The 13545-nt window shown below is 41.9% G+C and overlaps 1 protein-coding gene across 1 annotated transcript in view; it reads left to right on the top strand.

The window, feature by feature from the left end:
- kcnt1a (potassium sodium-activated channel subfamily T member 1a) overlaps positions 1–13545 on the top strand; it is a 193863-nt gene that overhangs the window by 9040 nt on the left and 171278 nt on the right. Inside the window, exons 2-3 of the mRNA XM_060936623.1 lie at positions 7284–7306; positions 10883–11008. Of these exons, the coding sequence (XP_060792606.1) occupies positions 7284–7306; positions 10883–11008 (149 nt within the window). The remainder of the gene's footprint in view (positions 1–7283; positions 7307–10882; positions 11009–13545) is intronic.

Below are 13545 nucleotides of genomic sequence, written 5' to 3'. Positions count from 1 at the left end.
TGTGTGTGTGTGTCAGAGCATTTTTTAACATAGTTACTGGGAGACCAGATGGTCTCCCAGTGGCCAGATTTGGTCTCCTAGTCAATGCCAAACCAGCTTCACTGGGAGACCAAATTTTAAACCAAGTTATGTCTTATCATTTGGTTCAATCAGTTGCAATTAATTAACCAAGTACCATGTAAGTATACTGTACATTTAACAAGGAAAACGAAGATCTATGTTATAGGATATGCACACAAGATCATGTTGGTTAAGAAAAACAAAACTAAAATTTTGGTTACTGAGATGGCTGATGTCAGAATCCGATGTCATTACTGTGTAACTTTGAGTGTCTTTGACATAACATTTGTGCTTGGTAATTGCTCTTGATAGCTGTGTAGTCACTGTAGTGTGTTTGTCTGTATGGTGATTGGTGAACCATTTTGCATCACAGAATATGCCGCAGCGGTGCAGCCGCATGGACTCTGGGGCCTGTGATTGTATTGCCCAGACCAGTTGGTCTCCTAGTGGAAAATCCTTAAAAAATGCTCTGGTGTGTGTGCTTGTACTTGCTACATACTGAGGACCGGAATAGTTTTTTTTTTTTTACAAACAGAGTGAGGACATTTTTGCTGTTCCTCGCTTCTTCAAAGGGCTGTTTCAGGGTTAAGACTTAACCACAGGGTTCAGGTTAGGCATTTAATTGTGATGGTTAAAGCAGATACGCAGAACCTTTATATTTAAATAAATTTCTGAGTGGACAGTATCTCCATCCTTGACTCTTGTATGCTGCATAAATGGGAATAAAAAAATAATTTTTTTCGTGGTCCAGTTTCCATCAAATCCTGCGCTCTGATTGGCTGGCGAGCGGGTCCGTATCCTACGGTACGGACCCCAGTTATGGACCTCTGGCGACTCGCTCGTTCACAACAACAAACATACATAGTAGCAATTTTTGTCAACATTTTTTTAAAAATAAGATTTATTTATAAGATTATCAAAAATCTTATAAATTTTTGCCAGCATTTCTCAGAAGAATAGCATTAATTTTACATCATGGATAACGATAACGACAGTGTTCATAGCGAAAGCGAGTTTTACTACCCTGAGGAAGAAGAAATAAAAGAAAACATTTCAGGAGAAAGCTAAAAACCTGTAACTGTTGTTAACGCAGAGCAAAAACATGGCTGAATCCTGAATGACTCAATTTTGTATAAATAGGGGACTACATAGGCGGCAAAATGTAGTTTTTTTCCTGCCATGGAAGTGCGCTTGTATACCGAGGAAGAAGCAATTTGCATTACAGCCATGAATGAGGATTCAAAATAGCATTAATTTTACAGCATGGATAGCGATAACGACAGTGTTCACAGCGAAAGTGAGTTTTACTACCCTGAGGAAGAAGAAATAAAAGAAAACGTTTCAGAAGAAAGCTAAAAACCTGTAATTGGCTAACAGTTTGATCTCATTAGTTAATGAGGCCCATTTTGGACCATGTTATCCTAATACATAATATTACGTTCGGTAAAAACTTTAAACCAGTACAATCTTCTTCAAAGTTTCACCAAATGGCTTTATTTATGCAATGTAAAGGTCATAATACCAGAGGCTCCAACTTGGGAAATTGCAAAGAGGGAGATTCTCCCTCTCTGTGAGTAGATCGGAGGGAGACAAGTTTGAGAGTTTTATATATATATATATATGTATATATATATATATATATATATATATATATATATATATGCATGCACACAGTTAGGTCCATAAATATTTGTACAGAGACAACATTTTTCTAATTTTGGTTCTGTGCATTACCACAATGAATTTTGAACAAAACAATTCAGATGCAGTTGAAGTTCAGACTTTCAGCTTTAATTCAGTGGGTTGAACAAAATGATTGCATAAAAATGTGAGGAACTAAAGCATTTTTTTAAACACAATCCCTTCATTTCAGGGGCTCAAAAGTAATTGGACAAATTAAATAATTGTAAATAAAATGTTCATTTCTAATACTTTGTTGAAAACCCTTTGTTGGCAATGACTGCCTGAAGTCTTGAACTCATGGACATCACCAGACGCTGTGTTTCCTCCTTTTTAATGCTCTGCCAGGCCTTTACTGCAGCGGTTTTCAGTTGCTGTTTGTTTGTGGGCCTTTCTGTCTGAAGTTTAGTCTTTAACAAGTGGAATGCATGCTCAATTGGGTTGAGATCAGGTGACTGACTTGGCCATTCAAGAATATTCCACTTCCTTGCTTTAATAAACTCCTGGGTTGCTTTGGCTTTATGTTTTGGGTCATTGTCCATCTGTATTATGAAATGCCGACCAATCAGTTTGGCTGGATTTGAGCACACAGTATGTCTCTGAATACCTCAGAACTCATCCGGTTGCTTCTGTCCTGTGTCACATCATCAATAAACACTAGTGACCCAGTACCACTGGCAGCCATGCATGCCCAAGCCATCACACTGCCTCCTCCGTGTTTTACAGATGATGTGGTATGCTTTGGATCATGAGCTGTATCACGCCTTTGCCATACTTTTTTCTTGCCATCATTCTGGTAGAGGTTGATCTTGGTTTCATCTGTCCAAAGAATGTTCTTCCAGAACTGTGCTGGCTTTTTTATATGCTTTTTTAGCAAAGTCCAATCTAGCCTTTTTATTCTTGAGGCTTATGAGTGGCTTGCACTGTGCAGTGAACCCTCTGTATTTACTTTCATGCAGTCTTCTCTTTCTGGTAGATTTGGATATTGATACGCCTACCTCCTGGAGAGTGTTGTTCACTTGGTTGGCTGTTGTGAAGAGGTTTCTCTTCACCATGGAAATTATTCTGCGATCATCCACCACTGTTGTCTTCTGTGGGCGTCCAGGTCTTTTTGCATTGATGAGTTCACCAGTGGTTTCTTTCTTTCTCAGGATGTACCAAACTGTAGATTTTGCCACTCCTAATATTGTAGCAATTTCTCAGATGGGTTTTTTCTGTTTTCGCAGCTTAAGGATGGCTTGTTTCACCTGCATGAAGAGCTCCTTTGACCGCATGTTTTCTTCACAGCAAAATCTTCCAAATGCAAGCACCACACCTCAAATCAACTCCAGGCCTTTTATCTGCTTAATTGAGAATGACATAATGAAGGAATTGCCCACACCTGCCCATGAAATAGCCTTCGAGTCAATTGTCCAATTACTTTTGGTCCCTTTAAAAACGGGGTGGCACAGGTTAAGGAGCTGAAACTCCTAAACCCTTCATCAAATTTTAATGTGGATACCCTCAAATGAAAGCTGAAAGTCTGGACTTTATGTCCATGTCCATTATATAACTATAACTTGAATATGTTTCAGTAAACAGGTAAAAAAACAAATTTTGTGTCAGTGTCCAAATATATATGGACCTAACTGTATATCATCTCATTATCTCTAGCCGCTTTATTCTGTTCTACAGGGTCGCAGGCAAGCCGGAGCCTATCCCAGCTGACTACGGGCGAAAGGCGGGGTACACCCTGGACAAATCGCCAGGTCATCACAGGGCTGACACATAGACACAGACAACCATCCACGCTCACATTCACACCTACGGTCAATTTAGAGTCACCAGTTAACCTAACCTGCATGTCTTTGGACTGTGGGGGAAACCGGAGCACCCGGAGGAAACCCACGCGGACACGGGGAGAACATGCAAACTCCGCACAGAAAGGCCCTCGCCGGCCACAGGGCTCGAACCTGGACCTTCTTGCTGTGAGGCGACCGCGCTAACCTCTACACCACCATGCTGCCCATATATAATGTGTGTGTGTGTATATATAATGATATATATATATATGAATAAATCACCACATTTCGTGTCAATTAAATCTTATTAATAGTAACAGATCTAGATGAATCCAGTGACTATAGACCAAACTTTAATATGTCTAAAGTCAATGTTAATGTCAATAATGACTATTATAAATTGCCAATGGTAGACCCTCTGATGATAATGTTCTTCTTATAATATTCTAAGTTAAAAGTCAGACATGTTCGTTAGAATCTAATGTCTGCTCTGGTGATCTAACCGTGTCAGATATAGGGTCGTCTTGCTGCCGTCCAAAATAGTCCGCCATTCGTCCCTGGCGACCATCGCGATGGGCAATCCCAACTTTATCTTGGTGATTTTCTGATATTTTTTCTCCGTAGTTTGGCTTTCGCCATTTCCACCAACGGAACTTCGTTTCATTATCTCATTCAAGAGAACATAAAGTTAAAGCCGAGCAGGCGATAAATGCAGACGAAATGCAGACGCAAAAAAACAAACAAAATGGTTGAGTGTCGCAGGTTTTCTCATTCTCTCGTGCATATCATTAATAGTGCCATCTGTATGCTTTATCGGTAACTGCTAAGACATTGGGTGGCTCAGTGTGACCCCGCAGCGGGGACCGAATTCCGCTCCATTCATATGCGCACTTGATCTGCGCGCGCGCGCATGCCTCCGGCATTCACTCCAATCCCCCTGTGACGCCGATCAGTGAACTGACCGGGGAATCGGCATATACCGTGGGGTACACACTTGAGTCCACCCATACAATGTCAGACACACGAAAAGCGGAAAGTCAACTATTAATTTTCGTCAACATAAACGGATCAAGTTCAGGCTCGTAGGCAGCATTTTAAAATCACCGAGGTCCGTGATGCGCAAAGCGTGCGCCGAAACATTTCGACATATTTAAATGAGAGGGATGAATTACACGCCACACAAGAGATCTACTCCTGAAATTACTTTTAATGGTGTTTGAACTGAATATAATCAGTTTTGAAAAAAAAAATCATGTATGTGGCAAGAGTAAGAATAATTTAAGCTTGTTTAATGGTTTGATCTGGCCCAAGCAATGAGGACAAAACTGCACTGCTTCGAAAATGTAAATTTAACAGCTTGATGAAAGTGTGCTGATGGTTATCATGAAAAACCCTGTGTCTCCTGCACTGCGTTCCTCCCCTGAGTCGCGCGCTCATTCGCTTTTGTGTTCTTGGTCTCAGAGCCGCACGAAACAGAGACAGAAGACAGAATCAACATTTAACATAATTAATAATGCACTTTTTACAGAGACGTTTTAATGTTATTCTTTATTTTTTTATTCAGTTGAATATTTAGTGTACAAATGTATTTTCAGCTCTTAAAAATGACCGAGGTCCAGACCTCGGTGGCCTTATAGCTGGCTACGGCCATGATCAAGTTATATATTTTTTAAACTAATCATGTGTAGTAAGGGCGGGTGGGAGATTTTTATGTTGTCAGCGGGAGGTCGGGAGGATTTTCTAAATGTTCCCTAAAGCGGGAGATCTCCCGCCCATGGCGGGAGAGTTGGAGCCTCTGTAATACTGTGTAACTTTGTTTGAGCAAAAACATGGCTGAATCCTGAATGACTCCTATTTGTATAAATAGGGGACTACATAGGCGGCAAAATGTAGTTTTTTCCCTGCCATGGAAGTGCACTTGTATACCGAGGAGGAATCCATTTACATTACAGCCGTGAATGAGGATTCAAAATGGCGACTCACCTCGGCTCGGTTTTCCCTTTCGGGCGCTCTCGTTTTCTGTTAGAATTTGGTAAAGAAAAAAATAAATATATTATTTACCAGCTTAAGGTCGGTCCATATGGTGAAATACCGTGACCTCGGCCTTGGGTACTTTCAGGGCCTCGGTCACGGTATTTCACGATACGGACCTCCCAGCTGGTAAATAACATGTATTTATTTTTGAGAGTTAAAATTGACCGCAAAGTTGGCATTCGAGCTGCCCCGCTGAGCCAGCCAGCCCTGAGTGTGTGACATCACAGCGGTAACCAGTTTTAAAGTGCATATTCTGGAACAATTTCGTTTTTTTTTAAGATGAAAGTATGTCCCTTTACACACTCATCCAGAAGGGTAATTTTGCACAAGGCCATCTGTCTACAGCAGAAAAAAATAAAATAAAACGCATCTGGAAAAATCCCAAGGTAGTCTGGAGCCAGATTCGTGACATTACCTGCGGAAGCGCCAGCGAGAGCTTGCACGGTTTCAGTGCACAGCCTGTGTAGACCAAGTTTAGCAGCTAGCAATTTTGCATTGAAATATGGAATTGTCACCTGAGTGCAATGTTACTTCACCTTTGGATGAAGAATATAATGAGATGTCAGAATTAATTCTTACCAGGGGTGTCGTGGATAAGGCGCCATACCATTAAATCCAGGGACCTGGGTTTGATTCCAGCCCGAGGTCATTTCCTGGTCCCTCCCCGTCTGTCTCTCTTGCTCATTTCCTGTCTCTACACTGTCCTATCCAATAAAGGTGAAAAAAGCCCAAAAAAAATCTTTAAAAAAAGAATTAATTCTTACCCTGGCAACTTGTGAATTGCTGATTTTCTTTGTCTTTTTCTCGGCTCTGCTTTGGTCCTCGACTTCCGGGTCCTCGGCAAGCGCTCCCATTTCTCTCTCATTGTCCGGTCTCTTGGAAAACGATGAGTACTAATCCCATCAAGATTGGTGTTGCTACACCTTCCTACGATACATCTGTTAACCATTTTAATAATTACGTGATAATGTTGAAGAAATTTGCAGAAAACCACCAGGTCGTTTTCTCATAAACAAACCAGCGCTGACATGGGATTCAGAAGGAGGTGTCCCACAGATGATGTCATGAAAATCAATGTTTGCTGGGAAATCCAAATGGCAAGTTTTTTCAGAGGCGGACCAATTCGCCTCAAATGGCTTGATTTCAATTGAATTTTTCTGGTATTGTGCAAGGTAAAAAAATTGTACAAAATGCAAAATGTGACAGATATTTGACCAACGTTTAATATAAAATAAGAGAATTACATTGATCTTGCTCCTGAATTTACCCATGATATGCACTTTAAGGCCGAGGCCTTTTACAGCTATAGACCAAAGTCATATAAATAAAAATTTATGGTGAAAGTAAGAAATACCGTTACCAACTTGCTCAACTAAGACTGATTTGACTTCATTGATTGTGGATTGACTCTCATTAAAATAGGAAAGTTTTTATAACTTATGCAACATACATGTACATGCATGCATTTTCACTGATAAAACGTAAAAGCCTAATTAAATAATCAGATGAACTGAGACAATCACATTCTGAAGCAAATTAAATCATCTTATACCGGTAACTTAAACACACAATACAAGTTACATGTATTAATCTAAATGCAGGTAAACAACATGTTGTGTTTGTTGTTTTTTTATCCAAATGAGAGTCGGAGCTTACCTGTCTGTGTTCTCGCTTCTTGAAGGCCGATATGTTTTTGAAACAATCTGACTTTCAGTTGTTCATTCAGTTCTCCGTTCATTCACTTCTTCCACGTAAGGGCGAGATGGCAGCAATATCCAGTTTAGAACTCAGACGGCTGCTCCACTCATTCACTGTTTTCTTCATACTGTGTATTCCGCCATTACTGCTCAGCTCAGGCAATTACTAAAACCCAGGATGAAACAGGATGTCACCGGTTTTAGCAACAACTGTGGGGAGGTCACTGCCCAAGCGATATGTCCCGTCCCGTTCCGGGTTTTGGCAACAACCCTCAGCTCACTCTGGGAGGACTGATGCAACTGAACTCACTTTCCTTTTAAAATCAATAAATAAAATAAATACTTTCCTTTTCCGGGCGGCACGGTGGTGTAGTGGTTAGTGCTGTCGCCTCACAGCAAGAAGGTCCGGATTCGAGCCCTGTGGCCAGCGAGGGCCTTTCTGTGCGGAGTTTGCATGTTCTCCTCGTGTCCGCGTGGGTTTCCTCCGGGTGCTCCGGTTTCCCCCACAGTCCAAAGACATGCAGGTTAGGTTAACTGGTGACTCTAAATTGACCGTAGGTGTGAATGTGAGTGTGAATGGTTGTCTGTGTCTACGTGTCGGCCCTGTGATGACCTGGCGACTTGTCCAGGGTGTACCCCGCCTTTTGCCCGTAGTCAACTGGGATAGGCTCCAGCTTGCCTGCGACCCTGTAGAACAGGATAAAGCAGCTAGAGATAATGAGATGAGACTTTCCTTTTCTTGTAGTTTTCTTTTTCTTTAATTGTTGGTACTGCACCCTCTTTCAATACGGGCTTATAGCCAATGCTCCTCAACAGATCAGAGGTCTCATACAAGTCTTCAGTAAAATGTGCAGAGCAGAGGAAAGACCACTTCATAGGCGCCCAATGTGCCCGTGAACTTCTCACAAAATGCATCCAAATCTTTGCAGTTTGAACATTCTTGAGCCATGAATGCCATGTGAATCCACCTTCTGTCGTGTTGCTGCACCCGCCAGCAGCACATTTACGTGGCATGGCAATAAATTAGCTCAAAACGGAGGATGAGAGTTGCAGTCAGCTCTGTGTTTTAGTATAGCGGAAATGGCAATGAGACCGATAGCCTTCCTGCTGTGACGTTATGGACATCAAGGTCATTCACTCAGACCGCTACCTATATAAATCACTTTAATCGTAAAAAAGACTATATTAGATTTATTGTTCACGCTTAAAACTATTCCTGTGCCATTCTTGAGGTCTCAAGGCATTTATAAACGAAAGTGAGGTCATGGTTCTGTGTATATGCTTTAAGGTTACGGAATGCATTATGCCAATGAGTGTCCTTACAGAGACAGAAGTGTGTGTGTTTAAATTTTGAGGCCAAATGTCCCACAAACGACAGGAAGATCTAGTTTTGATCTTATTATTATAGCTAACCTGCATGTCTTTGAACTGTGGGAGGAAACCAGAGCACCCAGAGGAAACCGGCACAGGGAGAACATGCAAACTCCACACAGAAAGGCCCCTGTCAGCCATGAGGTTCGAACATGGAACCTTCTTGCTGTGAGGCGACAGTGCACCACTGCACTATCATGCTGCCCAGCCACTGGGGTTGCACAAGGCACAGGTCCCAAGCCCGGATAGATTGCATATTACAGGAAGGATTTCTGGGATAGCATTGAGTCAAGCCTACCGTCACTGTGTAACCTGTCTCTCTGATTAAAGTTGTAGACTAATGCAACAAGTAAATCAATTCACTCGTGGTTCTCTTGCTAGCTGGGTGTGAACTGCGAGTCATTAGAGTGATCAAAGAATTTCTCCTTAGAGTGATCAATGGCACGTTTAAGATGCCATTTCTCACTCAATCTGGCAATCTGACTTTCTCTGCAAATTTAGGCATCTTAAAATGTTTTTATTAATGCCAAATAAAATATCCAGCACAAATTATATATGATAGACATAAATTAATAATTTATAAATTTTATTTCAAGCACGTTTTTAGTTAGCGGGACTGCAGCTTATCACCGCTCCCACCTGCACCGCATATGTGCACTCCTGCTCCCGCCCGCGCGCGCATATGTGCACTTCTGGTCCCGCCCGCGCCCGCAATGAGCTTTCAAAATTTGTCCCGCGCCGCACTGCTTTGCAGCGGGTCCCGCGAGTCCCGCGGGACTCCCGCGGGAGTGCAGGGCTCTACTGTGTGACCTCGCCGACTATTACACACCTTGTTCTTGGAGTGATCTTTGTTGGTTGACCACTCCTGGGGAGGGTAACAATGGTCTTGAATTTCCTCCATTTGTACACAATCTGTCTGACTGTGGATTGGTGGGGTCCAAACTCTTTAGAGATGGTTTTGTAACCTTTTCCAGCCTGATGAGCATCAACAACGCTTTTTCTGAGGTCCTCAGAAATCTCCTTTGTTCGTGCCATGATACACTTCCACAAACATGTGTTGTGAAGATCAGACTTTGATAGATCCCTGTTCTTTAAATAAAACAGGGTGCCCACTCACACCTGATTGTCATCCCATTGATTGAAAACACCTGACTCTAATTTCACCTTCAAATTAACTGCTAATCCTAGAGGTTCACATACTTTTGCCACTCACAGATATGTAATATTGGATCATTTTCCTCAAGAAATAAATGACCAAGTATAATATTTTTGTCTTATTTGTTTAACTGGGTTCTCATTATCTACTTTTAGGACTTGTGTGAAAATCTGATATTGTTTTAGGTCATATTTATGCAGAAATATAGAAAATTCTAAAGGGTTTACAAACTTTCAGGCACCACTGCACCTTTTCTGTAATCTAGATTCTGACCTTTTCAGATGCTGTTACACAGCTAAATATTTTTATTGGCCTATAGATCAAAAGGCAGTACGGTGGTGCAGTGGTTAACACTGTTGCCTCACAGCAAGAAGGTTCTGGGTTTGAGCCCAGTGACTGACAGGAGCCTTTGTCTGTGGAGTTTGCATGTTCTCCCCATGTCTGTGTGGGTTTCCTCCGGGTGTTCCAGTTTCCCACACAGTCCAAAGACATTCAGGTTAGCCTAACTGGTGGCTCTAAATCTAACTACACTGTAGGTGTGAATGGTTGTTTCCCAAGCCCAGAAATGGGAGGGTTGTGTCAGGAAGGGTATCTGGTGTAAAACTATGCTCCAATTAATATGACATGGATCACTTGGGTCCACATGAATCCTGACCTGGCAGCAATGCTGGACAAGGAAGAAGAAGATAGACATGGGTCAAAATAACTTCTACTTGTGCCTTTCGGTCACCATTTAGTTCTTTTGATCTCTTATGGAGTTTTGTGGTTGTCAAAAAAGTGCAAATAAGTTGTGTCAGGAATACACTTTGTGGGTGATTTACACCTTACAGGTACACTTTACAGGATTCACACACAAGTAAGAAGAAGAAAATCTGCATTTCAGAAAATGTTTGTTAATCCAGCTAAAAGTGTTAGTTCACTTTGTCTTATACAAACATTTATACACAACTTTATGATTGCCCATTACATGCAGTTTACCAATTTTCCTGTAAGTAGTCGAATTTATTATGAGGTTTTCCACTGTTCCTGACTGATTGAGGCTGTTTTTGTTTCCTGTTTGCTCCTTCTTGTAGTGTGACTTCTGAATGCTCCCAAATGCTCAGTGGAGTTGTGCTCAATGTTCAGAGACTGAAGATGGCTACTGGTGAACCTGATGTCCCACCCCTCCAGGGCCGTGCTCGCTTCCGAGAACTGTTACTGGGTGAACAGCCATGCCAAAGTGAGGACAGGTATGGTATCCTCATTGTATTAGCAATGGCTAGGCATGGCATTGACATATTCCGTATCACTTGGAAATTTCACACTCAAGCAAGTTTGCAAATGTCTAAATGCAAATATATTAAGGCAAGCGTAGACCCAAATACTCAGTTGTTGCATCATCTGTGTAATTCTTTGCTTCTGGTTGTAGTGGTTGTGCTTATAGCTATACAAAAAACATTTTATCTTTAATAGTTTTGCAAATTATTATTCATATGGAATCCGACCAAAAAACCCTGTGAAGTGTACACCAGGTCAAATCTTTGACAATGGCTTTATCTCCAAAATTCATGAATTAAACACGGTCTGTTTTACTACTGCCTTTTCTTGCATGATGTATGGCATAAAGATCTGCATGTGGGAGCTGCTGATGCAGAGCTAGGAGTGTAACTAATTTCATAATTTCAGGGTGACTTTTCAGGATGAGCTCTGTCGAGCCATGCAAGAAAAAAAAATGATGACAGCCATGACGAATACCCAAACTGGTTGCAACTTGAGCATCTTCAACAGGCACTGCAACATAATGCTGAGAATGATGTGTAAGGCTTGCAAGCTATTAGAAAAACTACCCCTTAGGTAGGCTTTTCATAGAGAGAACAGCTCTGATGCTGGTTTCTGAGGCACCTACATCCACAATGAATGGCTTGGAGGGGTCAGGATGCCTTAATATGGGAACTGTGGTAAAGGCTTCCTTGACTCATGAGAATGCTTGGTCAGCTGCGAGGTTCCACTGTAGCCATTTGGCTCATTTTTTTGTGGAGGGCAGTTTGGGGAGATGCTAAGGTGCTGAAGCCCTGGATGAAACACCAGTAGAAACTGGCAAATCCCAAGAAATACTGCAGTGGCTGCAGTGACTGTAGTGACCTTTTTTTGATCCATAAGCACCCCCACAGATTTGATGATGTATGAAAGCCAGCGTGTGCACATGGAACTAATATGTTTCTCCCTTTACCTAGAATTAATTCTTGAGCAGTCTAGACAACACCTTTTTGATGTGTTGGACATGGGAATAGATCTAGATGTCGCTGATGTAAGCTATGACAAATATCCCCAACATGTCCCATAGGGCATCAGTAATCAGGCACTGGAAGAGGGTTGATGACGAAGATAACCCATATGGCATCGCACAGTACTCCGTGTGGCCAGAGGTGGTGCTTCCATTGTCTCCTTCCTGAATGTGTACCAGGTTGTAGGCAGTCCAAAGGTTGAGTCTCGTGAAAATCTTGGCTTCCCTAAGTTGCTCTAGAGTGGCCAGGACCAGGGGCATTAGATAGCTATACTTGACCCCGACCTGATTTAGGCCCCAATAGTCAATGCAGGGCTGTAAACCACACCCTCTTTTCTTCACAACGAAGAACCCTGCGGTATGCATATTATATATAATATATATCCCTGCTTGAGTGCTTCATTTCTCGTTGTACTCCTTCATTGCTTACTTTTTCCTTAGCTGACAGGGGGTAGATGCGGTTGTGAGGGAGCGCAGCTTCTGCCAGTAGCTTGATAGCACAGTCATAGGGGCGATGTGGCAGGATACACATCGGGAAAAAAAAGACCTGGCCTTTCTCCAGTATTGTCCAGGATGTTTTTTATTTTGTCTTTTGCACCATTCTGTGTAAACTCTAGAAACTGTTGTGTGTGAAAATCCCAGGAGATCAGCAGTATCTTAAATACTCTAACACCAACAACCATGTCACAGAGATCACGCTTTTTCTTCATTCTGATGTTTGATGTGAACATTACCTGAAGCTCTTGATCTGTATCTGCATGATTTTTTTGTGTTGTGCTGCTGCCACATGATTGACAGATTAGATAACTGCGTGAATGTGCAGGTGTCTATACACACACACACACACCTCCACACACTCACATAGGTTGTTTTAGAGTGACACTATGCCATTCTCAAGTCCAACTATATTGATGATCGTTTTTGCAGAGTATGTGCCATGTTGCTGTGGCAACCACTGTGAACCACAGAACAAGTGAGGCAGAGATGGAGAAGGAGAAACAGAGAATCTGTGTTTATTCTGTATAGATTTTTCTCTGGGAAGTTGAGTTGGAAATGCTTTTTTTTTTTTTAACCCTTCAACGATTCATACACTTGTTTGATGACTCTCTAAAATGCTGGTCAATAAGCCCAGTGATGGCTCCTGCTGTTATGATCACACATACACACACAGCGCGTGCACACACAAAGCAGAGTGTGTGTATTTGTATGTGTGGGCGAGCTCTTCTGAAATCCTGCACTCCTGTGAGTCATTCACTCTGTAACATTGTTACAGAAAGACATGATGGAGGTGAAGAGCACCATGCCATCCTGGGTTAACCCTGCTGCAGTCACATGGAGACTCGACACTTTTGGCAGTGATTCTGGTTAGAGGTAGTGATGAGAACGTTAGAGCATGATCTTTCGCGCTCTCTGTCTTTTTCTCTCTGCAACCCTGAGAATCTCTGTCTTTCCAAGTGTGTCTCTCCCTGTGCCTGCTGATTTTCTTATTTTACTTTGGAAAAA

This window comes from Neoarius graeffei, chromosome 12, assembly GCF_027579695.1.
Source record: "Neoarius graeffei isolate fNeoGra1 chromosome 12, fNeoGra1.pri, whole genome shotgun sequence".
Classification (NCBI taxonomy): Eukaryota; Metazoa; Chordata; class Actinopteri; order Siluriformes; family Ariidae; genus Neoarius; species Neoarius graeffei.
Note: the sequence above shows the minus strand (reverse complement) of the source record. Positions and strands in the feature narration are given on the sequence as shown.